This window comes from Suillus paluster, assembly GCF_016628075.1.
Source record: "Suillus paluster strain FC165 chromosome Unknown EDB91scaffold_1, whole genome shotgun sequence".
In the NCBI taxonomy this organism is placed as follows: Eukaryota; Fungi; Basidiomycota; class Agaricomycetes; order Boletales; family Suillaceae; genus Suillus; species Suillus paluster.
Window position 1 is genome coordinate 997599 of NW_024537561.1, and position 27674 is coordinate 1025272.

At 49.2% G+C, this 27674-nt stretch overlaps 13 protein-coding genes across 13 annotated transcripts; 8 read left to right on the top strand and 5 right to left on the bottom strand.

The window, feature by feature from the left end:
• Positions 1–174: 174 nt before the first annotated feature.
• Positions 175–2292, bottom strand: EDB91DRAFT_1093357 (tryptophan synthase beta subunit-like PLP-dependent enzyme). The gene is made up of 5 exons (XM_041316810.1): positions 1993–2292; positions 1353–1823; positions 1123–1290; positions 702–1088; positions 175–646 (listed from the first exon to the last, which is right to left on the bottom strand). The coding sequence occupies exons 1-5, from the start codon at positions 2041–2043 to the stop codon at positions 326–328; spliced, it is 1398 nt and encodes a 465-aa protein (XP_041184397.1). The 5' UTR covers positions 2044–2292; the 3' UTR covers positions 175–325.
• Positions 2293–4984, top strand: EDB91DRAFT_1093359 (heat-shock protein 90). The gene is made up of 9 exons (XM_041316811.1): positions 2293–2457; positions 2518–2584; positions 2637–2737; positions 2781–2882; positions 2934–3272; positions 3323–3630; positions 3682–4079; positions 4133–4527; positions 4583–4984. Exons 2-9 carry the CDS (start codon positions 2524–2526, stop codon positions 4940–4942), a joined length of 2064 nt encoding a protein of 687 aa, XP_041184398.1. The 5' UTR covers positions 2293–2457; positions 2518–2523; the 3' UTR covers positions 4943–4984.
• A 983-nt stretch (positions 4985–5967) lies between these two features.
• On the top strand, positions 5968–6609 carry EDB91DRAFT_1041576 (uncharacterized protein; the record flags this gene model as incomplete). The annotated part of the gene is made up of 2 exons (XM_041312935.1): positions 5968–6060; positions 6118–6609. 2 exons carry the CDS (start codon positions 5968–5970, stop codon positions 6607–6609), a joined length of 585 nt encoding a protein of 194 aa, XP_041184399.1.
• A 604-nt stretch (positions 6610–7213) lies between these two features.
• EDB91DRAFT_24038 (ribosomal protein S21e) lies at positions 7214–7924 on the top strand. Its single transcript, XM_041326570.1, has 4 exons — positions 7214–7321; positions 7376–7421; positions 7474–7641; positions 7698–7924. Exons 1-4 carry the CDS (start codon positions 7307–7309, stop codon positions 7727–7729), a joined length of 261 nt encoding a protein of 86 aa, XP_041184400.1. The 5' UTR covers positions 7214–7306; the 3' UTR covers positions 7730–7924.
• Positions 7925–8133: 209 nt separating this feature from the next.
• Positions 8134–11118, top strand: EDB91DRAFT_1233371 (GTPase-activating protein gyp7; the record flags this gene model as incomplete). Its single annotated transcript, XM_041321090.1, is given in 12 exon segments — positions 8134–8289; positions 8348–8474; positions 8526–8636; positions 8687–9414; positions 9461–9777; positions 9828–10161; positions 10193–10225; positions 10245–10286; positions 10342–10441; positions 10495–10531; positions 10585–10744; positions 10870–11118. 12 exon segments carry the CDS (start codon positions 8134–8136, stop codon positions 11116–11118), a joined length of 2394 nt encoding a protein of 797 aa, XP_041184401.1.
• A 414-nt stretch (positions 11119–11532) lies between these two features.
• On the bottom strand, positions 11533–14566 carry EDB91DRAFT_1093394 (uncharacterized protein). The gene is made up of 14 exons (XM_041316812.1): positions 13918–14566; positions 13720–13864; positions 13513–13670; positions 13343–13458; positions 13179–13292; positions 13028–13130; positions 12953–12977; positions 12796–12899; positions 12608–12742; positions 12445–12497; positions 12264–12388; positions 12058–12212; positions 11959–12000; positions 11533–11905 (listed from the first exon to the last, which is right to left on the bottom strand). The coding sequence occupies exons 1-14, from the start codon at positions 14453–14455 to the stop codon at positions 11820–11822; spliced, it is 1899 nt and encodes a 632-aa protein (XP_041184402.1). The 5' UTR covers positions 14456–14566; the 3' UTR covers positions 11533–11819.
• A 46-nt stretch (positions 14567–14612) lies between these two features.
• EDB91DRAFT_1233373 (HIT-like domain-containing protein) lies at positions 14613–15504 on the top strand (the record flags this gene model as incomplete). The annotated part of the gene is made up of 3 exons (XM_041321091.1): positions 14613–14968; positions 15021–15174; positions 15226–15504. 3 exons carry the CDS (start codon positions 14613–14615, stop codon positions 15502–15504), a joined length of 789 nt encoding a protein of 262 aa, XP_041184403.1.
• A 143-nt stretch (positions 15505–15647) lies between these two features.
• EDB91DRAFT_24888 (uncharacterized protein) lies at positions 15648–17666 on the top strand. The gene is made up of 9 exons (XM_041326590.1): positions 15648–15862; positions 15924–15946; positions 16000–16144; positions 16196–16217; positions 16275–16541; positions 16594–16654; positions 16706–16727; positions 16778–17239; positions 17295–17666. Exons 1-9 carry the CDS (start codon positions 15797–15799, stop codon positions 17346–17348), a joined length of 1122 nt encoding a protein of 373 aa, XP_041184404.1. The 5' UTR covers positions 15648–15796; the 3' UTR covers positions 17349–17666.
• Positions 17502–19391, bottom strand: EDB91DRAFT_1241624 (putative oxidoreductase C terminal-domain-containing protein; the record flags this gene model as incomplete). Its single annotated transcript, XM_041322095.1, has 10 exons — positions 17502–17629; positions 17686–17761; positions 17812–17914; positions 17964–18068; positions 18119–18313; positions 18368–18511; positions 18564–18938; positions 18987–19029; positions 19092–19159; positions 19219–19391. The coding sequence occupies 10 exons, from the start codon at positions 19389–19391 to the stop codon at positions 17502–17504; spliced, it is 1410 nt and encodes a 469-aa protein (XP_041184405.1).
• A 457-nt stretch (positions 19392–19848) lies between these two features.
• On the bottom strand, positions 19849–20207 carry EDB91DRAFT_1041078 (uncharacterized protein; the record flags this gene model as incomplete). The annotated part of the gene is made up of 2 exons (XM_041312903.1): positions 19849–20011; positions 20077–20207. Coding segments are annotated over 2 exons (294 nt in total), but the record flags the coding sequence as incomplete, so codon positions are not given.
• Positions 20208–20485: 278 nt separating this feature from the next.
• On the top strand, positions 20486–22880 carry EDB91DRAFT_1093430 (uncharacterized protein). Its single transcript, XM_041316813.1, has 3 exons — positions 20486–21170; positions 21220–21497; positions 21570–22880. The coding sequence occupies exons 1-3, from the start codon at positions 20553–20555 to the stop codon at positions 22507–22509; spliced, it is 1836 nt and encodes a 611-aa protein (XP_041184407.1). The 5' UTR covers positions 20486–20552; the 3' UTR covers positions 22510–22880.
• Positions 22881–23430, top strand: EDB91DRAFT_1093432 (uncharacterized protein). The gene is made up of 4 exons (XM_041316814.1): positions 22881–23015; positions 23080–23201; positions 23254–23279; positions 23334–23430. Exons 1-2 carry the CDS (start codon positions 22911–22913, stop codon positions 23197–23199), a joined length of 225 nt encoding a protein of 74 aa, XP_041184408.1. The 5' UTR covers positions 22881–22910; the 3' UTR covers positions 23200–23201; positions 23254–23279; positions 23334–23430.
• Positions 23431–27652, bottom strand: EDB91DRAFT_1093437 (Sfi1 spindle body protein-domain-containing protein). The gene is made up of 13 exons (XM_041316815.1): positions 26475–27652; positions 25880–26424; positions 25736–25826; positions 25505–25688; positions 25128–25451; positions 24994–25067; positions 24841–24941; positions 24699–24787; positions 24484–24647; positions 24354–24428; positions 24178–24304; positions 24065–24125; positions 23431–24011 (listed from the first exon to the last, which is right to left on the bottom strand). The coding sequence occupies exons 1-13, from the start codon at positions 27567–27569 to the stop codon at positions 23468–23470; spliced, it is 3474 nt and encodes a 1157-aa protein (XP_041184409.1). The 5' UTR covers positions 27570–27652; the 3' UTR covers positions 23431–23467.
• Positions 27653–27674: the final 22 nt, after the last annotated feature.

The following is a 27674-nucleotide window of genomic DNA, read 5'->3' on the forward strand; positions in this document are numbered from 1 at the left end:
CTTCATGGATTTTGGGGACAAATTTAATTGACGTAGATGTCACCCCAGAGCTGATGAGACGCAGGGATGAGACACGTCTTCCCTCTGACACAAAGTGATTTAACCACTCTCGTTCCCGTCTTGTTGTTCTTGATCTACATCTTGTGGTGAACGCATTTCACCGTCGAGCTCAAATATTGGACAGGGGGGACACCTTCCCTCCTATATTGATAATGCACAATTGCTATCACTGGTATACAGGACTCGCATCTAGATAAGCCTTTATTTTGTGCAACAAACGTTGCTTTTGATCGCCCGCGTCAGGGCACCCGACACCATCAAACACTTACATCACCGCGAACTGTTCTACAACGCCCTTCACAAGCTCCACGTCAGGCCTTTCAACATCAATCACGCGGCGCTCCATCGTCAGCAGCGTCTTGAACGCCTCTGGAAGCACCGCGTCAAAGTCGAAGCCAGGCACGCCAGCCAGCGCGCTCGTAACCGCCTCGGAAAACTTTGCGGGGTGCGCGGTGGAGAGGATGATTTGGACGGTGTTGGGTGGGGGCGAGAGGGTACCTGCGACGTGCAGTCCTACTGCTGTGTGTGGGTCGGCGGTGTAGGATTTAGGCGTGGAAGTGTAGTACTCCCGGATTGTTTGACGAATCTGCGAGTGTGTCGTAATGTCAACTTAGCTCACGTTATAAAATGTATGAGCGCACCTGATTGTCATCGACTCTCTCAGCCGTGAAATCCCTCCTTGCCACCTCAAGCACTGAATCGGGCACGACGATGCGCCCTACAGACTTCACATTGTCCATCCAGTCTTTTACCGTTTGGCAAGCCTTCTCGCGCAAGTCCCCTCCGGGGTTGGTGTTCTGTACGTTCTCGAAGGCCAGGTACCACAACAGGCGCTCGAAATTGCTCGACACGAGGATATCCATGGCAGGCGAGAGTGTCTCTACCACTCCTCCAACCGCGGCCGAGGACGAATCCGAGTCCACCTTCTCATATCGCCCCGTCTTCCAGAAGCGGGTGAGGATGTCGTTGGCGTTGGTGGCGATGACGAGCTTAGCCATCGGCAGGCCCATAGCGCTTGGCATAATAGCCTGCTAAGATGTCGCCGAAGTTACCAGTTGGAACTATGAATTGGAGCTCAGCGTCGATAGGGAGGGTGCGGCGGATGGCGAAGTAGGAGAGGAAGTAGTAGACTGTTTGGGCGAGGATGCGAGCCCAGTTTATGCTGTTGACGGCACCTAGGTGGTGCTTCGCGTTGAAGGCGGTGTCAGCAAAGAGGGCTTTGACGATGTCCTGCCAGATGTGGGTATGTGAGTAAGCTATTGGTGCAAGAATTGGATATGAAACAAGCGCACCTGACAGTCATCGAAGGTTCCCTTCACGGCAATGTTATGCACATTCTCATCCGTGACGGTCGTCATCTGAGCTTCTTGGACCGGACTGACGCGACCCTTTGGATGCAGAATGAATATGGACACATCGGGCTTGCCCCTCAGCCCGTATATGGCCGCGCTCCCAGTATCACCACTCGTTGCGCCCACGACGGTCAGCTTCTCCCTCTCCTCTCCAGGAGATTTTGCTTTATTGCGGCGCTGGAGGAAGTAAGAGAAGAGGTTGCCCAGAAGCTGGAGAGCGACATCCTTGAAGGCATATGTGGGGCCATGGAATAGCTCTAGGACGTACTTGCGGCAAGGCTGGTGAGTGGTGAGTGGTTGAAGCGGGGCTATATCAGGATGGCGCCATGCAGAGTCATTGTACGTGGCATGGACGAGTGCGGAGAGATCTGATGCAGAGATTTCATCTGCAGAGATGAAGAGGGAGAGGATCTCGACTGCTAAGTTCGGGAAAAGTCTTTTGGGCCCAATCTTGCTGCCAGTTAGCTGGAAGCTGTGGGATGGATGCTGGGATGTAGAGCCCGCCGTCTGGGGCAAGACCAGCCAGTACTGTCTGTTGGAGATCTGAATCAGTGGATCGGGTGTTGGTGATTTAGCTTACCTCCTCGAAAGACAGCTCTGCTAAGCCTCCACGGGTTGAGAAGTACCTCATTGCGGGTAGAGATGATGGAGTCCGATCGTAGGCTTTGTACTACATATATGATCGAGTCACAGCGAACATTAAAATGATCTGATCGTCAGTCATTATCATATCAGATAGGCTGCGAGTCTACTTAAGTCTGGCCGCGATATCAGGCTGCCGTGGTTCGAGGTTAAAATCTTACATGAACAACAAAGTATGGACTACAATAAATGACGTTTAGAGTACTAGGCTATGTCGTAGGTAGGAGACTGTAAAAGGGAAGTGGTCGAATGTTCTGGAAGATTTGATATTCTGTCCATCGAAGGTTCTCGAATATCAAAAAAATCAAGTACTTAAGACCATCGCGATAAACGCGTCGTTGCTGTAGGCATTCCCCATCTTTTCCCCCATAGATCTTTCTTTCATCCTCCATCACCTCAATCAGTGAGCTTTATTGTTCAAATCATCTGACGCGTCTACTTAACTAGTAACCTTATCCCTCAGGTACAAATGGCAACCGAGAGCTTTGGATTCCAAGCTGAAATCAGTCAACTCCTTGACTTGATTATCAGTTAGTCTATCGTATCTTACATACCCTGCCTCATGTTAACCCTCTTATCTAGATACTTTCTACTCGAATAAGGAGATCTTCCTTCGGGAGTTGATCTCCAACGGCTCTGATGCCCTCGACAAAATTCGTTACGCCTCCTTAACCGATCCTTCCGTTCTCGAAACTGAGAAGGATCTCTACATTCGTATCACCCCAGGACAAGGAGAACAAGCTCCTCACTCTTCGTGACACTGGTGTTGGTATGACCAAGGCTGACTTGGTCAACAACCTTGGTACAATCGCCAAGTCTGGCACAAAGGCAAGTTCTGCAATCATTCCTGTTTATTGATTTTCTAACCCATGCGATCAGGGTTTCATGGAGGCTCTCAGCTCCGGTGCCGACATTTCTATGATCGGTCAATTCGGTGTCGGTTTCTACTCCGCTTACCTCGTCGCCGAGCGTGTCCAGGTCATCTCAAAACACAATGATGATGAGCAGTACATCTGGGAGTCTGCTGCAGGTGGTACTTTCACTATCACCCCTGATACCGTAAACCCCCCTCTCGGACGCGGTACCGAGATCCGCCTTTACCTCAAGGAGGATCAGACCGAGTACCTCGAGGAGAAGAAGATCAAGGAAATCGTCAAGAAGCACTCCGAGTTTATCTCATACCCCATTCAGCTCGCTGTGACCAAGGAGATCGAGAAGGTATGTCGGTTTGATGCCCTTGACTTTGATTGTGGCTCATCTACTTTCAGGAAGTTGAAGACGAAGAGGAGGAGGAATTGAAGGAAGAGAAAGAGGAGTCCAAGATCGAGGAGGTCGAGGACGAAGAAGACAAGCCAAAGGAAAAGAAGACTAAGAAGATCAAGGAGCTTGAGACCACCAACGAGGAGCTCAACAAGACAAAACCTATCTGGACGCGTAACCCTCAGGAGATTACTGCAGATGAGTACGGCGCCTTCTACAAGTCGCTCACCAACGACTGGGAGGAGCACCTTGCTGTCAAGCACTTCTCTGTTGAGGGTCAGCTTGAATTCAAGGCGATCTTGTATATCCCCAAGCGGTCAGTATCTTTCGTTCATCTTGAACGTACTCTCCTGACTTTGTTCCACAGCGCGCCCTTCGATCTCTTCGAGACCAAGAAGAAGCGCAACAACATCAAGCTCTATGTCCGCCGCGTTTTCATCATGGACGACTGCGAGGACCTCATTCCTGAGTACCTCAACTTCGTCAAGGGTATTGTCGACTCGGAGGACCTCCCTCTGAACATCTCCCGTGAAACCCTCCAACAAAACAAGATTCTCAAGGTCATCCGCAAGAACATCGTAAAGAAGTGCATGGATCTCTTCACCGAGATCGCGGAGGACAAGGACAACTTCAACAAGTTCTACGAGTCTTTCGGCAAGAACTTGAAGCTTGGTATTCACGAAGACGCCCAGAACCGCAGCAAGCTCGCTGAGTTCCTCCGCTTCTTCTCTACCAAGGCGCTCGAGGAGCAGACTTCGCTCAAGGGTGAGTGCATCCTGGCGTGCGCCGTTAGAACCACTTTCTTACGTTTGTTACAGATTACATCACGCGTATGCCCGAGGTCCAGAAGTCGATCTACTACTTGACTGGTGAATCCCTGGGTGCTGTCCGCGACTCGCCGTTCCTTGAAGTGCTCAAGAAGAAGGGCTTCGAGGTCCTCCTTCTTGTTGACCCCATCGATGAGTACGCCGTTACGCAACTCAAGGAGTTCGAGGGCAAGAAGCTCGTCTGTGTCTCGAAAGAAGGCCTTGAACTTGAGGAGACTGAGGAGGAGAAAAAGACACGCGAAGAAGAGGCTGCTCAGTTCAACGACCTCTGCCAAACCATCAAGGAAGCTCTCGGTGACAAAGTCGAGAAGGTTGTTGTCTCCAACCGTATCACCGACTCCCCATGTGTTCTCGTTACCGGCCAGTTCGGTTGGTCATCGAACATGGTACGTATTGTCTTTGAAATGCGACGTTCATTAATTATCATTCGTATGTCTACAGGAGCGTATCATGAAGGCACAGGCTCTCCGTGACTCCTCCATGTCATCATACATGGCGTCCAAGAAGACGCTTGAGCTCAACCCTTCTAATGCCATCATCAAGGAACTCAAGCGCAAGGTCGCTGAGGACAAGGCTGACAAGTCTGTCCGCGACCTCACCTTCCTCCTGTTCGAGACTGCTCTGCTCACGTCTGGGTTCTCACTTGACGACCCCACGTCATTTGCCAAGCGCATCAACCGTATGATCAGCTTGGGTCTTGACGTCGATGAGGAAGAGGAAGAGTCGGCACCCGCTGAGAGCTCGAGTGCACCTCCGCCATTGGAGGCTGTGTCGACATCGGCGATGGAGGAGATTGACTAGACGATTGTATCTTCTGTACTTTAGCTTGCATCATATCATGGTAGTCGCTGCATTTTTTCCCGTCTTTTGGTCGCATTTACGAGACAATAGCTAAAAGTCCCCTAGTAGTTCACGAATCAAAGCATTTCACTCGCAATCCTCCTGTGTGATCTTGTGAACTCCATTGGGAACGTCTGATGGATCCTATCTGTCTTGCCCACGAGTCATAACAACGACAAAAAGTTGCAGTTGCCAGTGGACTGGTTAAGTTAAACCTACAGACGTAACTGTAATTCTGAACACACCCACCATCAACACCCATCCTCCACGTTCAACGTTCACCCATCACTTCACGTTTAGTGGGTGTAATCGCCACATTAAAATGGAACAGGGTCGCTTCGATGAAGCGAGGTCGAATGTGACGGCAGAGAATATTCCTTCACATATCTCTTCACATGACTCATCAGGGTGTTGCATTGTGGGGAATCGGCAGGTATAGTACAAGTAAAAATATTTTTCGATGGTTTATCTCACAATCAACGATTAGCGGACTGTTGGATGCTGGGGCAAGCCTGGCAAGGGAAATTTATCGAAACGGTTCCCATCGAAGCGTGTGGAAGGAAAGCGAGTCAGGTTTCCTTTTTAGGTAAGCTTAGGAGCAGTGACCTCGAGGCTCAGGCGCACCCTAATCGCCTGTTTGTTTCCAGCTGGGCTTACTTTTTCCATTGTTCCCTTTCATTTAGTACGACAATAATGGTCCATTTGCCTTGCACTGGCCAAACATAAACATTTGCCACGTTCTTTCGTCTCTGTATCATTATTTGCTCTCAATCGACACACCAGCTCAAGCGCCCCCATTGTCCACAATCCACGGTCTCCAGTTTCAAGAATGCCATCTATAATTGCCCCATCCCCGAGACGCGTCGCAAACGCCTACTTTCAAGACGCGTTGCAATCCCCTTCTCCAAATCCCGAGACGCGTCACTGCCAACAAACCTCTGTAGGTCACCCAGTAATGATCCAGGTCTCACGTCAAGCTAATATGCATGCGTCAGGAAATCGCACCGTCGCGGATGATTTTAAGTCCGCCGCGACTGTTGTCGCCCATAACACTCAACGAACCTCGTTTTCGGTCTATGGTCAGTTCCTCCCGTAAAATGCTTTGATTCAAACAGGCGCTGAGATACATCTCCTAGAAATCAAAGTCACCAATGCCTTGTGGTGCTGCGTTAAGGCGAGGGCCTACCCGTGCCACTCGCTCGATGAATAAACGTCGTCGATTCCCTCCTCACATCGAGTCCCCTCTCGATGCAATTGGGCGCACTCCCATGTTTGATCGTCTACCGTGGATTTCCACCATGGATTTCCCCCCACGATTCGATCTCTGCGATACTGCGGATCTGTCTCAACTGCCCGTACTAAGCGTTGAAGAACCCACGTTCTCAGACGCGATCCCTGCGTCTGGACCTGTACGCCGTCGCAAGACATCACTACGCTCAAACCCTTTGGGAAATAATCCGGAGTCAGAATTACCATCAAGACAACAATTTCCTTTCCAGTACCCCAGCTGTGAACGGGATTGTCCCAAGACTCCACCACCTAGGATTCCATTCGACCCCACGCGAGTCACTTTCCACGATCTCATGCCAGTCTTTCCACACGGTACTGGCAAGTATAGCCCATCGTAGACGCGTTGACTCACGCGTGGCCACACGTTGACGTCGTCGTCCGATTTTCTACCATCTGCAAAACACTTGTACGCCATCTTACCTGCATCTTCCTTGTAATAGCGAGGATTACTCGCGCCCATCACCATCTCTCATTGCACCATCTCAACGAACGCCATGTATCCTGCCACGAATCTGCTCAAACATCCATTGCACGATCTTTATTTTTTCGCTTTCGCTACGGACCATGCTCCGCCTGGATCAGCAATAGCTGTTCTTATGGCTTTCTCTGTATTCGATTTGTACTCCCTGCTCGGACTGATGCATCGCAATTCGCTCATCTCTGCTCGTTTGTCCTGCTTTATCAAGGTCTACTTCGATGGTTGCATCTGATATATTTGTTACTATTAAATCTGCACTACCATCTTTCGATTTCTTTTCTAGTGTTATCGTACTTCGAGTTCTCATGATACTCTCCTGCTTCGTCATTTAGCTGCATATCATCTTACCAGACAATACATGTGTCTGTTTCCACCTACTTATGTTCAAGTCGAATGTCCCTTCGGACGACGGAGGTCCGTTCGCCGTCCTAAAGAGAAATCTTACATAATCACCGGCCCCACGTGCTACCAACTGTACAGTTGCATCTTGAATTATCCCACAGCATCCTCCCTGTAGATTGCACATCGCAAACCATAGCCAAAATCTTAATCTCGCAATGGAAAACGACCAGGTCCGTATTGACGTCGCCGTGCTGCATTCTAATCTCACCATTCTCCTTGCTTAGGGTGTTCTCGTCGACCTTTATGTCCCCCGCAAGTGTGCGGCCACCAGTATGTCTTGAGCCATACACAGTGCTACAGCATTAACCCATCCATTGTTTAGACCGTCTGATTACGTCCAAGGACCACGCTTCGGTCCAGATCAATGTCGCTGATGTTGATGCTAATGGTCGTGCCCAGAGCACTTACACCTCGTTTGCGCTTTGCGGACAAGTGAGATCACAAGGGGAGAGCGATGACTCCGTTAACCGGCTAGCAACGAAGGCGGGCTGTAAGTCTTGTTCTCTATGAGGCATACGTCTGGACTGATGGGTTTCGTTCTTACAGTGCTCCGGAATGTGTGGTCGTACCAAAAGTAAACGTCGTTGTGTTAGACCGTTCTTTATATCATCATTTCACTTACTCTTTTCATGTTGTGGTATAAACACTTGTACGCCTATATTGAGTGCAAGTAAATTGGCCATCCAGTGTTTAGCAAATGAAACTGCCAGTTGTGATATTGCTGTACTTGGCAAACTGCGGCAGGACTACAAATGGAGCGGAGTATTCACACTGAGTCAATTACCTGTCAATATCACATTCCTGCAACACGCAGCACGCAGTCTGAATAGCAACTATAGACGAAACTGACCCATGTTTGTGGGCCAGAGCCATCGCCCTTGTTCCTCTGACGGTTCCTTGTCCTTGTCCATAATTTCAGTGAGTCGCTGTTGAGTCCACTTGTGGCCCTCTTTACCCAAGCCCCTCTCATTAGTCCGATTCCATGGTCGAGATTCAGCATACCCAAAGCGAGAACAGTAGTCCTTCTGGAGAGGAGGAGAGCAAATACCGCCTTCTCTACAGTAAATCCAAGGTCTACGTTAATCCAACCGCGTACGCCAGAGATAACATCCCGGGTTTCGTAGCTCTTGTTAAGCGCGTGAGCTGCCATGACAGTCTTATCTCATATTTCTCGCTTATGCGTGTCTGCCATCTAGGAAGCTGTGAATCCTACATACTTGCTTGCATGGATTCCAGAGACTTTGCTCAACGAGAAGGGAACCGACGAATGGGACAAGTTTGTGAAGATTGAGGAGAAGGCGACTCTGGACGAGGAGGACGAAGGTTCGCAGCTTCTTCTTTAGTTTTAACCAAAAAATCTCATGCCATTCGAAGATGCGGTTTTGATTGATCTTCCTACTCAAAGACCAGAGTCCTATGCATTCTCGGTCCCTCTGACTTCGATATACTCTCTTCTTGTTCATCCGCCCACCCTTTCATCATGGTGTACGTTTCTATGTTGAAGACTTTGGCAGGGCTAAACAAATCACTAGCAGATGGTACGATTGGTATAAACCTCATCAACAGTTCGACGCTCCCAACGCTTCACTTCCACGATGACGAGTCGCTTTCGATGACGCTACCGTCTCGACGTACTAGGCGTAACTCCACTAGTGCATACCCTGCTTCCACGTCTTTACGACCATCTTCTCGACCCTCGACTTCATGGGGAGGCGAGGATTTACTCTCTCGTCTACGATCTTATGCCCACCTTCTCCGCTCCACCTTACAGCCTTCATTATTTATCGTTGACCCATCTAAAGCTGACATAGACACGCACACCACTCAGTTATTTGACGATGACGCCGTGGACGATATCCTTGGGCAATCATCCTATGCTTCTTCACATTCACCTGTACCTGCTCACAGGCGACCGCGTCCATTATCTAATGCCTCTTCAAATCCACCTCCCAACCCATATTCCACTCGTTCATCCGTTCTGCATCGCTCTCTTTACCCGCCCTCCATCTCTACTACTCAGTCCAGCTCACAAGCACGGATGGCGCTGCTGCAATCCTTTTCAAATATCACTAGAGCAACACGCCACGCTGCGCAAAACATTCTTTCACATCCTCTCGCTAAGCCAATCGTCCCGCACCTCCCGGACCCTGTCAGGAGTCTAGTCAATGTTAATGGCGACTTGGAATGGGGTAGTTGGGTGGAGAAAGGAGGCGTTGGCGAGTTTGAGAGCGCAAGGGTGTATCTTGCTCGTTGGGCCCGCATAGTTGCTGAAGAAGGCGATCGAGCGCGTAAACGAGAGGCTCAGGCAGCTTCCCTCCTCCTCTTCGAATGTAGTTGAGGAGATATCTCCGTTGGGTGTGTTCGAGCTTCTTCACTCTACAATCAACCTTCCCTCTCCCAAAACGTCTCGAGACCCGGCACACCCAGTAGACGAGGCGCTTTGGGCGAAGTGGTTTGCTGCAGATGGACGGCCGAAAGTCAGGCTTGAGGAGATGCGGCGCCAGGTTTTCAGGAGGGGCATCACACCTCATGGAACCCTCAGGAAGAAAATATGGCCCTTCATACTCGGTGTCCACGAATGGGATATCACTGGTAGTGAGAGGGAACAGAAATGGGAGGAGAAGAGGTGAATGTTGCCTTCGCTACCAAATCCATGCCTTCTGACCCCTTCTGCAGAAAGCTATATAACCAGATCAAAGACGAGTGGTGTGGCGTGCCTGAGGTCTTTGACCGATCGGATGTCCTCGAAGAACGTCATCGTATTGATGTGGATTGTCGTCGCACAGACCGCACTCAGCCACTCTTCTCCACCGCCTATGAGGATGCAGATGTCAACGGCGGAAAGGGGAATGGGAATCGCCGGTACACGACGATCTCTCCTCAGATGTCGGACATTGGTGCGCAATCTCCCAGTAATGAGCACATCGACCGTCTCGCAAGCATTCTCCTCACATACAACTTTCATAACAAAGAGCTTGGTGAGCGCATTTGTATTATCCGTTCATATGCGGTATTCAATGAGAGAATAGGGTACTGTGCAGGGGATGTCGGACCTCTGCGCTCCTTTGTACGTTGTGATGAGTTCCTGACGAGAGAATGACCTTCTGGTGCTTTGTGGAGGTAATGAATCGCATGGTGAGTGCATCTGAAATTTAATGATGCTTCTGTCTCTTGATCTTTTCATCAATAGATTCAAAACTTCCTTCGAGATCAGAGCGGGATGAAGAAGCAGCTCTCGACGCTCCAAGAGCTGATCAGTGTCATGGATCCCGATCTATATCGACATTTAGGTCACTGAGCCCTTATTCTGCCTTCATAGTCGTCTGACTCTTGTCTGCTGTAGAAAAAACTGACGGTCTCAATTTGTTCTTCTGCTTCCGGCAAGTCTTCAGCCAACTTGCTTACAAGGCATTCCTGACGCTGTTTATTCCAGATGGGTCCTCATTGCTTTCAAACGCGAATTCCCCTTTGACGACGTTTTGCGTCTATGGGAGGTTTTGTGGACGGACTATTACAGCAACGATTTCGTTCTCTTCGTCGCCTTGGCAGTGTTGGAGTCCCATCGGGATATGATCCTACGATATCTTGTAGAGGTAAGTGTCCTGATTACCTGCCATGAAAATTCCTTCCTAACCAGGTGTTTGACCAGTTCGACGAGATTCTGAAGGTGAAATCCACGTTTATTAGCCTTGCCGAAAACTGAGTCCAATCTCTTTAGTATTGCAATGAGCTCAGCATGACCATTGAACTCGATTCTACTCTCGCCCAGGCCGAGGTCCTCTTTCTGTCCTTTGCTCAGCTCGTTGCAGACATTGACAGAAGGAGAGCGGAAGAAGCCACTGATTCCACGACTAGTGTGCTACGACGACGAGGGACGACTAGCTCCGAGGGAAAAGCGTCTCTGTCAAAGGTAGCCATGCCTACTCTGAGCGACAACCTCAGGGACCTGTTAAAGGCTGGGCGCTGAATACTGCATATCGAACGAGTGCGTCTTGGTAGGACATTGGTTTAGCACAGCATAACATATTGTATCGCATACACGTGTATAATACCTTTGGCTTCGCAGGTACCTCGTTTGAATCTGTCACCCCCTGCAATGCATACTCCTGTACACATACATACCAACTTTCCAGACGCTATGAAACTGGAAGGAAGTTCCAATTACCACCAGACTCAGAGTGAAAGGATGGAGAAGAAGGCTATAGCTTACGGCGTCTGGCATGATTCAGAGGGCGGGGAGACTGGTAGAAATGTCATCCTAGACATGAGTTCAGGAACCCAATCACCTGGAGTGCGTTTTGACCGTGACGGTACCGATGCCGTGGTCTTCCGTCTCGTAGAGATATCATCGCAGGTATAATTTGCTTTCTCACCAGACAATGATCAAGTTATTTAATGACAAGTATTGGTTGTATGAGTACGAAATGCTACACATGGTCGTGCACTCGCAGACAAACTTTGAAGCAATGAGTAGTTTATAAGTAAATGCCTTAAAACGCATCTCGTAACTGTAGGATGGCCCAAATGCTGAGCCAGAATTAAATTTACTGCCCGTGGTATCTTTAAGTAAGGGGAGTCTGAACATATTCTTTGATAATGACTGGATTAATTCGAATCGCTAGCGAAAATAAAAAGTCAACCATGGATATGTGACCTAACGCGAAGGACTCACGGGGCCTCTGCATTTTCTTGCTCCGTGAAGAACGCCGGGCCATAATCGATGAGAATCTCAGATCCAGGGTCAATGTTTATGGCTGCGTTTCAACATCAGCATTCGACCTCCCGAATAACGAGGAAACGATCTAACTGGCAAAGATTCCTATACGATGCTCCCCATTCACAAGGCGTGCTGTCGGAGGCTTGGGTTAGTCATTGAGATGGGCATCAAGATACAGACATTACATACCAAAAGCACGGCAATTGCACTGCGTTTCGTTGCTGGCATCAGTAGGACCCGAATGGTTGATGAGCCTGGACGAGTTGCCTACGCGCGAACCATCCAGGGATATCGATTCGTTAAGACCAAAGACATAACTTCGTCCCCGGTGGTGTGCGACCTCTCTGTCAAATCTGTGAGCTACCGTCGAAACTTCGCGGATGAACGTCGCTCACCCGCGGCTGTCGAATGTCATTTCGTAGATTAGCTCCCCGACGTACTCCACGATCAAATCGCCCTTTTTGGCTGGCTCGAGGAGGAATACGCCTAAGCCCCATCGACTTTCCTTGACCTCCAGAGTCTAGAATCATTCGTCCAGATTTATTCATGCGATTTGAGACGCTGAATATCATATACCTTGAATTGCCCTTGTTGAATTTGGGAGTTCCCGCAGACGCTTGTTTCCGGGTCTTCGGTCTAGAGTTAGATCCAGCCCCTGCTAATTGCCACGCAACATACCTCTGTCGAGTGCAAGATATTAAAGCACGAATCACTACTTAAGAGATAGCCGGTATTACGCACCGACATCCGCATTTTACACACAGCTCCGGATCGCACTCGCGTCGAGCTTCGACGCAAGGGCATCGCTTTACACTCCCACAGCTCATTCTGTTGCGAGTTTTTGCGCAGCGACAACCTTTCCATCTTCGAGCACCTGGTATATGGTGGCATTCAGCCTCGTACTGGTGGCAATGTACATATACCTACATTTGGCGGGGCAACGGCAGTTCCGCTGGCAACGAGCATTGTTCTTGAAACATAGACAGTTGGACGAAACGTCACATGGCCCAGAGTGATAGCAAGGTTCGTTCCTGTGAAAAGCATCCAGTACAATCTTCGATTTTGGGGCATTAGGGGTACACACGGCGTGAACTTGAGCGGGTCATGATCTATCTCGTGTGGAATCAAGTAATACGTGTCCACATGTATTCATCCCTACCTTGAAAGTCTTGAAATCGCAGCCTCTCTTTGTGTTCCCCATTCGGATGCTCGATTTGAGGCTCGTTGAGATCAGGACATAATAATCTGCGATAATAAAGGACCTGAGCCACAATCAGACCAAGAAAAGCCCGTCAATCATGTTGAACAACCTCGTGGCAAGGTTTAAAGCATAGTTCAGCATGGTCACAAGGTATCATATCTGGCTCGATGTCTAAGATGGTCTTGAACGAATTGATGTCGTCTTCACTCCATCGAGGGTGTAACTTGAATTCAATATGAACATATGTATTGCTTCAAGGATCGGAAAACTCGCCTCGATTGTCCTGGTCTGCAAGAAGCAGCCAGCTTCGCAGGGGCGTTCTACACGTTTCAGTAGCTCTGACAGCCGAATGGTTGGCTTACGGGGTGGCGGCATGGGGTTGAATTCAACTGTGTATCCTATTGATTGGGCATCAAAATGGAAACAAAACTCGAAAGAAATACCATGAACGGTGCACAGGGACTCAATACAGTTGAGGTTAGGACAAAACAATGCGTGGGCGCGCCCAAGCCGATATTGAAGGTTACTGTGAGACGGCAATGAAGGGGAAGGAAAGCTGTGGGAACAAGGGATTATGGTTCCCTTCCATTCGAGCAGATCACTGTATATTAATTTGGATACGAGCACGCAAGATGATCGGATACCCATACCGACGATGACTGAGGGTAAACAGCCCCGGTTTTCCTGGAGTTGAAAAAAGCTTGAAGGGAAGCATCCCCGTGTTATCTATGTCCTGGTAGAGTAGACTGTGAACCGTACGGAGGCGGTAGGCTGCCTCTAAGGATATAACTTCTACTATTCACAAAAATGATGTTTCGTCACATCCAGAGTGAACGGTAGGTACTCACAGTCTGGATCATAATCATCCTGCCACGCAAAGGAGTCATAGCACAGCGCATGATCTACGTGGTCGAAAGTTGCATCATCTGCGTATGGCATAAATGCCATCATATCGTCATCGTCTCCCCTAAAGATATTCCTTGAGATGGGAGAGCAAGACTCATATGGTTTGTGTGGCTCAAGCAGCTCGGCGTGTACTACCTGAAGTGATATCGTCGAAGTAGATATTGGAGTTCCGTCCTCTGAGTAAGAGGTCACTGCAACCAAGCTTTTCGTGTCTCTGTCCGGACTCCCACCGACGTTACCGACGATGTTGAGAGGCATCTTGTCGCCATCTAATATAGGAACATGTAACGGTGAACTTCGTTTGCCGTGGGATAGAGAGTGGAGAATATGCTCGCAGTATTTGACTTTCCAGTCGCGAAACTCGGTCAGAACCTCTGCAAAGACTGATTGCACCAGCTGATGAATTGGTGAATCGTCAGTTGGCTGCACCATTTGTTCGAAAAGTAAGTCGCTTGTCTGCACAATTGGAGTGACCGGCATTTGAGTACTTTGCTAGCAGTGTGTGGTCGAGGGGAACATTTAAGCTTGTCAAGACATTAATTATGTCACGGTCACAGCGTTCATGGGTTGTGACATACGCGTCTTTGTGACTGCCAACTCCCCTAATTGCACCGTAAGTACTACTTGAGAGGTGATCATGTCCAGCGCCAACTTAACAATTTTTCGCGCGTACGCGCAGAAGTCTAATCCCGCGAGTCTGCCACCATCAGTCCTTCTCTCACATTCCGAGACGTGTTTGACAGTTTTTGACGCATTTCCGAAATCGATCTTCCATTTCCTCGTCATACCTCGTGTCAGGCCGCCCTTCAATGTGTACCAACTCGCTAACCTACGTTCATTGTTCAAATGCGAGAAAAGTAGCGCAAAGGAGCTCCTCACGGATCTAAGCCGAGAAGCGGACAATGTCAAAAAAATGATTGAAAGCGAGATGCTCAAGAAATACGGATTCAAGTGGGAAATATGGATGGGCTTCCACGCAATACCTAGCATGGAGTGAGTCTTGGTTGCTTGATCTCCTGATGCACTCGTATATATACATTTCTAGACACCTCCACCTCCACGTACTTTCTGCTGACCTATGTTCCCCGAGTATGAAGTTGAAGAAGCACTACAACTCTTTTCATCCACAACTCGGATTTTTCATTCATTTGAGCGATGTTCTTTCATGGTTCGATGCAGACCCGTCGTATTATCAAACAGTAAGTCGTTCATTCTTCGCTCCACTGCGTTGACTGCTACCACGACTCTAGATTTCTCAGCTCAAGAAGAGCGAGTATGAGCCTTTACTCAAGGCCGATCTTTCTTGCTGGAAATGCGATCACAGCCTTTCCAACATGCCTAAATTGAAGTCACATTTGCAGGAGGAATTCGACAAAATGACCGATCGAGAGAAGGCAAAGGCAGGGAAAAAGAGGAAATGCGCCGATGATTCCATACAAATATCTTCCCCACAAACGTCATTGGACAATGGCGAATCAAGACCAAATAAATTAGCTCGTGAGAGCGAGGAGGAGCGTAGCGATAATTGAGCCTCGCTCTTGTGTGCGCCAATCCAGTGAGCTTGGTTCTGTCATTGACTTGAAATTATTTGTACCAGATGTTGTCTGTAACTCCAATTCCATGATATCCCGACCTTTGCGCGAGACATCATGTTGGATGAGGTGGTACTAATATCATCCTTCAAATTTCGATTTCACCGACGAAATCTATTTTCGCGAGTCCGGTCCGCTGAGGGCTGTCATGGGATGCTCATGTGCTCCGCCTTCCGACAGATATATAATCTGGCTGTAAGAGAAACGAGCCGACATTGACTTTTACATTATGGCACTTTTCACACTTCGTTGGGGGATCATCTCCACCGGTTGGATCGCAGAACGCGTTGTTTCGGTAAGAACATATAACATTGTGTCATGATTGGGCGAGTTTGTGACCCCTTTTCCCCCTCAAGGATTTGCTTGTTGATCCTACTACGTATGTGCGCCGTGCTTATTTTCTCTGAAATTGATGCTCATGATTGTCCTCAGGCGTGGTACCAATGATGTGGTGCACAAAGTAACCGCTGTAGGCTCTCGAAGCGTTGAGAAGGCGCAGAAGTTTATTGAAGAGTTTGTGAACGGCGACAAGACCGTGAAAGCATATGGAACGTATGACGAGGTGTATGCAGACAAGGTTCGTGGGTCAGCTTCGTTGAGTATGCTTTGCCATTTGACACCATTCAAGAATGTAGACGCTATTTATATCGGTATGTAAGCTTGACTTATCATGACCATCATAATAATTTATTTTCGACTTTACATAGGTACACCCCACACATACCACTACACCAATGCTTTGGACGCACTCAAGGCAAAAAAGCACGTACTATGCGAGAAACCAGTGACCTGCAACGCCGCCGAGCTGCGCTCACTCATCGCAACGGCGAAAGAGAATAACGTCTTCTTCATGGAGGCATTATGGACGCGTTTCCAGCCACTCGCAATGGAAGTCAAAGAACTTATCGACTCCGGCGCACTTGGCCTGCCTGTGGTTGTGCATGCTGATTTCTCTAACGACTTTGGCATCAATAGTAAGTAGCCCTGCTCGCATCTCAATATCCCTCTGAACATGACTCCTTGTAGACTTGCCCCTGACTCATCGCATGCTCGATCCCAAGCTCGGTGGGGGTGCGATTCTTGACCTGTGAGTGTGATATGTTCCCCTCAAGCTGCAGTTTATCCTGAAGTCACACAGCGGACCGTATCCTCTAATCTGGGTATGCGTTTTTGACTACATGACATCCTCTGCTTATGATTTATTATACAGACAGTTCTTGCTCTCTATGAACACCCCGCCAATAAGCGCACGAAACCTTCCAACGTCACCGCCACAATGTACAAAACACCGATCACGGGTGTCGACTGCAACACTTCATACATCGTCACCTTCTCTCCCAACTCTAGTACAGGCTCTACTCTCGCAGCACAGGCAGTCCTAAGCTGTAGTATGAACGTAACGTCCCACAACCCAGGGGTTACCATCCGCTTTGAGAAAGGGACTATCGTCATCGACGCGCCCGTACCTTGTCCACTCAGGTATACTGTTCAATACTTCCAAGAGGGCCAGCCAGGCAAAATCGCGCGCGAGGATATCCGGACGTTTGAATACGTTGGTTCGGGCTGGCATTTCCAAGCCGATGAGGTTGCACGATGCGTCAGAGATGGAAAGCTCGAGAGTGAGCTTTGGAGTCATGACAAGAGCATTTTAGAGATGGAAGTTTTCGATGAGGCGAGTTTGCATAATTGGGTTCACTGTCTAGGCTTTAATCTGACCCGTGTCGCAGGTTCGCCGCCAAGGAGGCTACAAATTTCCTGACGGCGTTGAGAAGGTGGTATAGGATCGTCATCAAATCAGACGGCAGAGAAGCCAAGAACAACAAATTCAGCAAGACATTATGTAGGTTACACACACGACCATCTATACTATTATACAATGATTCGGAACGATCTCTTCGCCATAAAGTCCCGACGCAGGTATGTGGTTATCTCATTCATTCCTCAGCCTCACCTTCCTCTTCAAACACTGTGGCAGCAGCTTGGCTTGCTGCGAGCCTAGCGGCGCGAGAACGCTCGCTGGCCTCGCGGATGGCCCACGTAAGTTCATATGTCCTGCAGGCATCTGCAACGAATAAATATCAAACCGTGAGTGAGTGACAAGTATATCTGAAAACACACCTTCGTAGGAGCTCAAGATCTGAGCAGCATCAGGATCCTCTTCGATGTCCTCGATGATGTCGATCCAGTTGGATACCTGAGTGATATGTTTGCTTTGGGCTCATCTTCAGGGATATCATCACTTACTTCGGAGAAGAATGGGTCGTCGTCAGGGAAGGTATACATTTGTTCGTGGTCGTCGCCGGGCCTGCGGACGTACAACATAGGTTGGACATAAGGGTTGACGAGTCTAAGGCGATCATGAGCAGGCGATGCAGTAAGTTTGAATAGGAGCATACTTGAGGGCGTAGCCATCGGCATGAACCTCGAGCTCACAGCTATAGTTGTGCCCCTGGAGGGTCGCGGTGTGAATGAAACTGCCGACCGCGCCAGAATCGTATTTCCTGTTACAGCATCAGCATCTGGCTTATTGAACGTAACTACCTATATTCACCAAGTGGCTGCGGTAACACGAGGAATCCTGTTCTCCGGGGCAATCTTGCTCTCGTCGATGCGCACCTTTGAGAGATGGCCGGCATTCTCGTCCCAATCAAGGGAATGTGCGGTGACAGAGGCTATATCGACTTCCCCACCGAAGTACCGCGAGAGATCGCAGAAATGGGTTCCTTGCTCGATAACGGGACCAGCACTGATTAATCAATACCAGTCAGTAACTTACCTTCTAAAGTAGAAGACGACTCACCTCTTGGATTTATCCCACCAGTCAGGTTTCGCGATTGACTCGTAAGCACATGCATAACGAGCAATTGTTACCATCACAGTAAGATGATTCTCCTCGATGATCTGCTTCATCTTCTGGACGGCTTTCAGGTACCTTAGCATGTACCTGTACAAGGCAGATTCATTTCTATTGTTGAATGAATTGTCAATAGGCGTACCCGACAGAGCAGATGGCCTTAGAGTCTGAGATTGCCTTTGCAATCTGGAAAGACTCGTCCAACTCGTGCTTCGGACCGGTCGCTATCGGTTTCTCCATGAAGATAGCTACGCCAGGGAAGTGCTTCAAAATTTGCATCTCGATATCGCGACCCGGCTGGAGGGTCCCGCGGAACATTGGAGGAGAACCGACGACAATAGCGCGCGGGCGGTCCGCAGGAGACATGTTCTTAACAAAGTCCTCGAGGGTCCTGAACACGCGTGTCGCCCGGTACGCCGATATGACGAAGGAGTCACATTTCTTTTGGAGTACGGCAGTTGCACGCTCGATCGCGGGATCGATGAGGGCGACGACTTTGAGACGAAGACCGAGCTTACTGCATTTATTTAGGCGGCAGTGAGGATGGAGACAAAGGGGGGCTTACTGCTCGAATCGGAAAGAATGGTTCCAGGGTCCCTCATCGGATCCTGGGGTAGCGGGGATGAGTCAGGTACCCGCACGGCACTGACATGATACTAGTGGAACTCACCGAACATGATGTTTCCAGCTCCGATAAAGACAACATTGAAATCATCGTGGCCACCGACGTGCGTGGTTCTATTGGGGAAATCTCAGTAATCGGATCCTACTATGAAGGAAGTGGCAAGGGCACTGACTTGTCCATCGGGATCAGCCTCGATGGATCGATAGAAGGACGTCTAGATGGAATGCCAGACGAATATCCCGATCCACGCCGGTCAGTGAGCCTTAGTTCTGAGCCCCGACGAGAGGCGGGCTGTTTTGAGGAGGTCATCTCAAGGGTTGATGAAAGTCTACGTGTGGAGGACATCCTGTCGGTTTGAGATGACAAGGGGAGAATGTGTGGAGTATTGCAGGGCCCGAAACTTGGACTCTTTATAGTGTGGAGAAGATCGACCAATTAGTAATAAGTTTTCAGATGTGGCAAGACGAACTAGAACTTGGGGGATTGCAGGCAGTATGACCGGTACACACACATCGCTGCTATTTCGCACCCTGTCATCGGGACCGTGAACTGATTTCTGGACATCGTACCATCATGAGCGTGGTGTCATTGTCATGCACGTTCGGACCATCAAGTGTGCACGCTTCATGTGTATCTCATCGGTTGTAAATCGGATAGAATGTCTAAATAATGCTTATAACAAACGACAAGGCAACGAGAGCAAAAATGTGGGAAGGAATGAGGGGTATCAAGGGGGTGAACTGAGTAAAATAGTCCATTTAAAGCGCGTCTTGCCATGCAACGTGAATGAGCGGGATCGTGATCATGACCGACCGGGTTGTTGCTGGAATCTGCTAGCTAACTCCTGACGTTTGCGTTCAGCGGCTTCTAACCGAGCAGTCATTGCTTTCAACTCTTCTTTCAACTTCTCGTTCTCCTGTGTCAGTTTCATCACGTTACTTGCACGCTTCTGAACTTTCTCGGCACTGTATAGGGTTACCATGACCGACTGTCCCTACTTTTAGGCAATCATGGATATGATCCGACTCACTGTGGCTCTGAAAATTTGGAAAAACCCAAGATCGTGTCAAACGAAAGAGTGAGATCAAGTTCCGCTGCTGGAATTTCTGGGAGAGTGGGAGAAGGAGTCTGAGAGCGAGGGTGCCTTTGAGAGGGTGGCTCAAGGCGATTAATTGAAGGGCTGGGACGCGGTTTAAATGAGCGAATCGATAGACTCGCTTATGCTCACTTTGCCGCACCTAGAACTGTTTAACTGAGACGACGAATCCATGACTTTTCGAATAAAAGAGAAGAAAGTCAAAGAATTAATGTCTACAACAGCCACAACCCTCGAAACCAATGACGGTATATAATTCTCACGTAATATATAAAAGGAAATTTATTCTCAGGATTAATTGTTATTCGGGGTTATTACTTCAGTGGGTGAATGACATTAACCTGCTCCCTTCTTGCTTAGACCATTTACTAGCCTTTCTGTTCGCTGGCGCTGTCGTCGACGACGACCACATGCCCAATCTGATGTCTACCGTCATCGACGGTCACGACGTGCTAGCGACTAATGACCATATTCTAGGCCATCATGACTCTCACACAAATGACGCCGACATTCACGACCTCAGCATCCCGGGTGCTCACTTTCACAACTCTATTGCCAGCAGTATCCCTGTATCTATTAATGGTTCCCACAATGTGTATTATAACTCTTACGCTGATTCTTCCTGCGCTTCCTACCCGGACATCGGTCCATATCCCTACCCCTTGCAGCAAGGTCATGTACCGGATACTCAACTCGACCTTCAATATATCCTAACCTCGGATATGTCACATTCCCACTCCAATGATTTCGTACATGACCATTCCCAGTTGCAAACAAAGCAATTTCACCAATCGCAGGATATCTCATCCATTGGTCCACCTTCTGACCCTGAAGCTCAGTCCTCTCCCTCTATTTCATCTTCAGCCAGCTTTGCACATGCTCTACACGATTTATCCCGTTCCCCAGATAATGCCCAAACACCATATACTTGTCCATCTTCACCCCCAAAAGTTGCCAGATACGCTCACGCCATGCTACCACCTATTGTCCACTCAAGTCCCTCAAATGCTAGAAAGGACGAGACAGATGTGCGTTCTAGTCCTTTTTGATGTGCCTGTTATCTGATGGTTTCCTTAGAGCCGTTCCATTAACAAACGCCTAAACGCCGGCTCTGCATCACAAGTAGACCCCTATGCATCTGCATTTTTGCGCGACCAACTTGGGGAAGCAAAATGGAACACGTTTTATGCGCGGTTATTCGAACGGAGGCTCGGTCCCATCAAGTCAAAGATGCGAGTCAAAAGCAATAAAGGTACTGGAGGCGGTGAACTCACTACTTCCAGTCCTGGCGCCACAGCAATTGATTTTCTCATCAAAGTCGAGGTAGTCAAAGAAGTACTGCGCACATACGTTCCGTGAGTGGTGGCCGTTTTACCGGTAAATTAATTTCAACTAAACGTTTCGCTTTGCTGTGCACTATCTATCAGACATCCGTATAACCCGCTCAAGTCCCTAACGCATCCATTTCAGGGATCTCCGTCAGGATCCGTTACCCTCACTCGCTCCACCATCCTCGCTTTATCTGGTTGGTCTAACACGCAGTTCTCATATTGGGCTCGTCGCTCTGAAGGCATCTCTGTCCTAAGAGATCACGATGAGCGTTTACACGCAGTCGCAGTCGCCCTGGAGAAGCGCTTGAGGCAAGGCGGGGTCCTCCAAGACTTACCCGAAGATGATACCCTCAGTTCCCTTACCTATGGCCACGTAGCGGAGTCCTCGCCAAACGTCACCGGCAAAGGTCTTGACATCATCGTTGAGGATGTAAAGAAACGTACAGGACTCAGTCCATTCCTCCGCGGCAAGCATTCTTCCCTTGATCCGTTTGGTTCTACAAACGGTGACAAGGATACGGGACCTGGTCCCCCGTCTGGCCCTCCTTCGGGACCTGTGTACATGCCAACCTTCCAGGCAATGGAATATTCTCATTCTCCTCCAGTGTCTACCGAACCTCCTCGTCGACCCAAGAAGAAGAGGCGAACGAGCGCTGCTGAGTCAATATCTTCGCATGCCGGTTCTAGCGTAGCTCATACTGAGCTGGTGGCCGGCCCAGGTCAGTTAGGATACGCGATGGAGTCGGATATCAAATCCGACATAGTTCATGCGATGTCACCTGATGCGGCATCGCCAGCTTCGCTTTCGGCATCTCGTCCGCTCCCTCGCTCGCTTGGCACCTCCGTCATGGATGATGCCATTGGTGCCTATCAACTTCCACTCCAGAGCAGCATGATGGATGACGTGGTGGAGAACGCCAATAGGGAATATTTCCCTGTATCAGATTCTCGTTCTGACCTTGATGGGTTGCGCCACAAGCGACCATTTTTGTATTCTGACCTATCCATGGAGACGCGACAAAGACTCAGCGTCTAATTGTTGACAGGTTCCATGCCACGATGTGCATGCTGTCTCCAATCTTTCGGCTTATGAAGTTCACGTGTCTCTCAGGACTCTTCCAGTGCATGCTTCCCTTCTCGCTTTGCTTTATCAATGCCCCTCCATCATATGCCCATCCACTTTACCTGATCAGTCTACCTCAGCTTTCTAATTCTTGTACTACCATCAGGAACCATGTTCAGAAAATTTATCAAACACCACCCTAGCTACGTACGATACGGATCATATCTCATTGCAGTACCTTTTCTGTGGCTTGCCCACTTGTAGTTTCTCGTGTAGTTTTAGAGCATCGTTCGGCAAACCCCCAGTTGTAATAACCACATACAAACACGTCACCACCTTGCTTCTCACCGATATCATAGCATGTTCACCGTGTGATGTTGAACACTGGGCATCTCATAACGACACTAACGGCCACATTCTTTGTCGTCGCAAGCTATGTGATCCTATTCAATACGTTTCTTCCGCGGTCTGGTGTTTATGTGCGTACTCGATTCTTCAAGAAAAGATGCATCGTGGCGCATATATGAATCGCTGACCTGTCAGGCCCTTGACGTCCTCGCGCAAGACACCCATTACAAGTACTTTGCCCTATTCATCATTCCAACGGGCGCGTATTTTGTGATTGCGAACTGGGTAGGTTGGCAGTACTATCAGAATTCTTGATCGTAAGTGCTGCTGTGTTGACTCTGCTTCCTTCGACTCATTCCAGGTCTACAGCATACCTAAAATAAAGTAGAGTTCCGGTACGCGCCTCACATGACGCCAGGTACTTGAGCATGAATGAGCATTCCATACAGGTGCCGACGATGGTGTACTGTGACTACATAGGTGTGCATGAATGGGTATCCAAACGTGGTGCATATCAAGGAAATCGCATGAGGTGAAATAAGAAATTCAATAACTTATAAGTAAGGAGGACAACATGCCCTCATCAAAGAGGTTCAGGTGTTCGTGACTTTTCCGTAGGGGGTCTTGGCCTCCTCTGCACTTGTCTCAGCTCCTGCCAGAGTCGACTGCGCTCGGGCTCCTCCCGCGGTGCAGAGCTGTAATTTGACCTCGTGGGACTAACTTCCCTTGCGTAAGAGCTCTTGGACCTTGCGGGACTAATAGCCCGTCTCGCCGTGAACCTGGGTCGCACTGGTGAGGGCGGTGCCTGAGATGGTGGTATAGAAGTTTTGTTCGATCTCGTCGGACTGGGATCACGAGGCCCCCGACTTGAGGCCTTGGCGCTGTGGCGGCCAACAGGCTCATTACGCGTTCGGTTTGCAAGAAGACTTGCAATGCCAGGTCTGGTTACCAGAACAGAAGATCGAGTAGCGGCAGGGCGGCTTGGTCTTGCATCCGAGTCTTCTGTTTCACTGTCTACACGAATGTTTTGACGAGGGAATGGGCTGCGACTAGTGCGCATTGGGGGCTTGGGTGTTGGGTTGGCTCGCCCGGGACTGACGGACGGCAAGCGAAGATAACGAGCGCGACTGTTTGAAAGGATTGAATAAACTTGCACAGTCATCTAATGCAACGAACTCACGCTATTTCCTTCAAATGCGTTTTTGTCTTGAAGGCTTGGTGCCACTTTTCAAATGCTCGATCTGGGCACGAAGGTCATCACTGGATACGGTCGTCAAATAAGTGAAATCATACTGAGCACAGCAAGGTTATGAGTCTCTCGCGCTCTCTTAGCCTGAAGTGCCTGAGGCATAGCAGCTCTCCAGATAGCCCAATATCTCATCTTGGTCTGTGAGGCTTGGAAGCGGATGGCTGGGAGAGACTGAAGGAGCATTAAGCATTTATCGGATATTCGAAACAAAAAAACATACTCTGGTCTTCGAATGCCAAATACCAAACGCACGGAAGAGGCAATTCTTTTGATTCTGAATGGCTATCTGGCATAGCTATGATTTTTTGGAGTTAGAACGGTATGCGCCGTCGGGGTGTCGCAGAACTTACGAGAGGTCGCAGTTTCTCATCCATGTAACGTTCTCTCCATCTGTTCCATGCAACCTGGACACTTGCCTGATCGAATTCGAGTTCCTTTTCGCGCAAAGTAATGCGTTTGTGACGTCGAGCACGGGCCGCCGTAAGCCAGCGATGGAACATCCTGCGAACGCTCTCTATAGTGAATGTTAGATGAGCAGCTAAATGACACCAGCCTAAGTACTGACCGGCCCGTTTGATATCAAGATGACTCTCCATGAGGCTAAGGTCTTCGACGTGGCGCAAACATATGTTCTTCCACTTCTTGAAGGCGAAGCTGGGTGAAAGGTCAAGTGCTTTGAAATTATGAAGGTGGAGATGGTTGCGCACATTGCTAGCGCGTGGGCATTCTTTTGGCTGATTTCCAGTTCCCGCAGCTTAATTTCAATGACACGGTTGGTCCAGAGTCTTAGAGCATCCCGCTTTATTCGCTAAAATGCAATGAGACAGGATATCAACGCATTGAGGGTTCGTTAGACTTGCCAGAGACACGAGATCATGTATTTGCTGCCCTGCCAACCGAAGGAACCGTTGTTTTTGATATTTCTGATGCCAGGCTTCAGGTGAAATGAAATCATCAGAGACTAACAGATAGATCATAAATGCATCAATCTTACCTGTTGCAAAAGCGCGAAGTCGATGGATCTCAAGCTCTTTTAGTTTCTTCAGCCTTTGGCGTTCCTCAAACTTAGCCTTCCAGACTTTCAAAGTCCGTCGCTGAAGGATGAACTTCTCTACGAATCGAGCTTGTTTCAACAGCTTCATCTTTTCCCTCAGCTGGATGCGCCATTTGAGTAGCGCATCATACTGCACACGAGCAAGGTGGCGTTGGACAGCAAACGCGCGACGATTTTGGTAAATTGTATAGACCTGATGCCAAGTTCGTAGAGCTGAAGAGACACCATATGAGTCGGAGCGCATGGAGAATGCGAGAGCATAATCTGCCATGATGTTAGAGTTTTCCGGAACAGTCTGATTGCCAAATTATGCCCACCTTCGAGATGCTTGCGAGAACGCAAGCAATCTTTCCAAACAGCCATCGAATTTTTGACTAGACGCATATCTCTCACCCTTTCGAGCAGCTTGCCACGTTCGCGAGCTTTCCAAACCCTAGCGACAGCTCGGATCAAGAAAGCATCTTGACGAGCAAGATATTTGTCGGCACGCCTTTCCATGACCTACTCAAGTGAGTATTTATTCGATGTTGTTGAGACAGGGAACGCACTCGTAAACGATCCCTGGCAGATTTCCATGATCGTACCGTTCGCTTTAAGATAGCAACATCGCGATAAGCATCCGCCGTCTGACGCTCACGGCTACCAGAGGTGTTAGCTGTCTGAATGTAAAAAAAAAACGACATATAACTTACGTCTGCTTCTTCCACAAATCCATCACGATTCCTTGGATCCTGAGTGCCACCTTGTGCGCAACAGTCTTCTCAGCATCTCTTGCAGCCATCGCTTTTTGCCAGCGTTTCCATGCCCTGTGAGCAGCGCTCCCCTTGATTCTCTGAGAAAAGTCATCTGCAGCAGAATCCATGCGATCTAGCTTCGATAGAGAATTTTTCCATCGCAGAAAGTACCGTGTAACTATGCGTTCATTGTACTGCAGCTCGTTCAGAAAGGTGCGGTGGGACTGTTGCCATTTGACCCATGCATATTTGATGAGTTTAGTTTCATGCCTTTCGCGAACCGTCTTCATCTTGGCGCGCATGTCATTACGCCACTGTAGCTGCTTTTTCTGCTTATGCTTTGCCCTCCAAATATCAAGGGCGAAGCGAAGGCAGCGCGCATCGGCGATGGAGGCAGCACGAGCATGCACTTCAAGGCGCGAGGCAGTGGCATTCCGCCAGGAGCGTAATGAAGTACCTAGAATTACATTATCTCGAGCTTGAACAACTTGTTCGTTCGTTGTCTGGATTGAAGCATCACCACCTGACAAGGTCACAATCAGAAAACACCTACCACCAGCCACTGGTAACCGAGGACCCAGATCTCCCAACAGCGTTCGAGGAGTTTATCTTCACGGAACTTATCCGCATCCTCTTCGTCTCGTGACATTTTAATTTTCTTCCATGCTTCATCTTCATTTATTACGGCTCCCTTGCGCTCGCGACCTTTTGCAAATTCAGTCGGATTGACTGTTACGGGGTATTTCATCGGTGACATTGCGCTCGGGATCTGCTGACCCCGTGCGCTCACAGGGACGGGCGTGGCAAAGTTATTGCTCCCAACAGCAGCGCGATAAGATGGTGGAGTGGTTGATAAGGAGCCTGGTACATCACAACCGTCGGTGGTGTCTGACATTTCTTCCCATACAGCTGGCCGATGACCAGCGACTGTTTGAGGACGGGGTGTAGATACACGTGTAAGAGCAGGTGGAAGAATGTTATTCGAAGGGCGGTTGGCAGGCGTCCTTGTCACCCGCGTCAATAACACTGATGCGTTCGGGCGTGTGGCCTGGTTCAGGCGCGTGAGGGGCCGAAGAGGGGTCTGTTCGGACTCGGCATCAGAAGAAGGCGTTTCTGTTGGAGTTCCATCCTGCTCTTGGTCTTGGTGTGAGTGAAGGGTAAACACATCGTCATCTTCGTCGCGGATGGGGGTTGCTAAACGGGTAGAGGATCGTGCAGGCTTCGTCGGCGGAATGGGTGCTTTGGCAGACATTGTAGGGATTGGGATCGTCGAGGGTATGCCGCAATAACCATACTGCTGTTTCACCCCCTCCCATTTGTGATTCCAGCTTGGTCCCCGGATTTTGCAGAGCTCCAGCAGCCTCCCGTAATGCACTGTTTCCGTCTGGCTATCCCAACCCCGATCGTGCAGTTCATCGTTGTATGCCTTGAGTCCGGAGAGAAACGAGGTAGCGCCTGGGGGTATTCGTTTGACAACAGCGTCAATAAACTCGACTTCCACAGACGTCAGGTTCTGTAGTTCAGATTTTGAGGCCGCCGACCCGCGGGAGACATCAGATATTGTTGCCTGGGCGGAGACTGACGGACGTTGAGTTGGAATAAGGGGCTTCGCTGGCGAGGACGCATTAGTTGGCCTGAAGCCGAGCATATAGACAAAATGGAGGTGTTAGTGGTGGTACATCGACCAAATTATGTGGCATCCGATGATGATCAACAGACGAGACGCGTTCGCGACAGACCACGTGCAACTTCA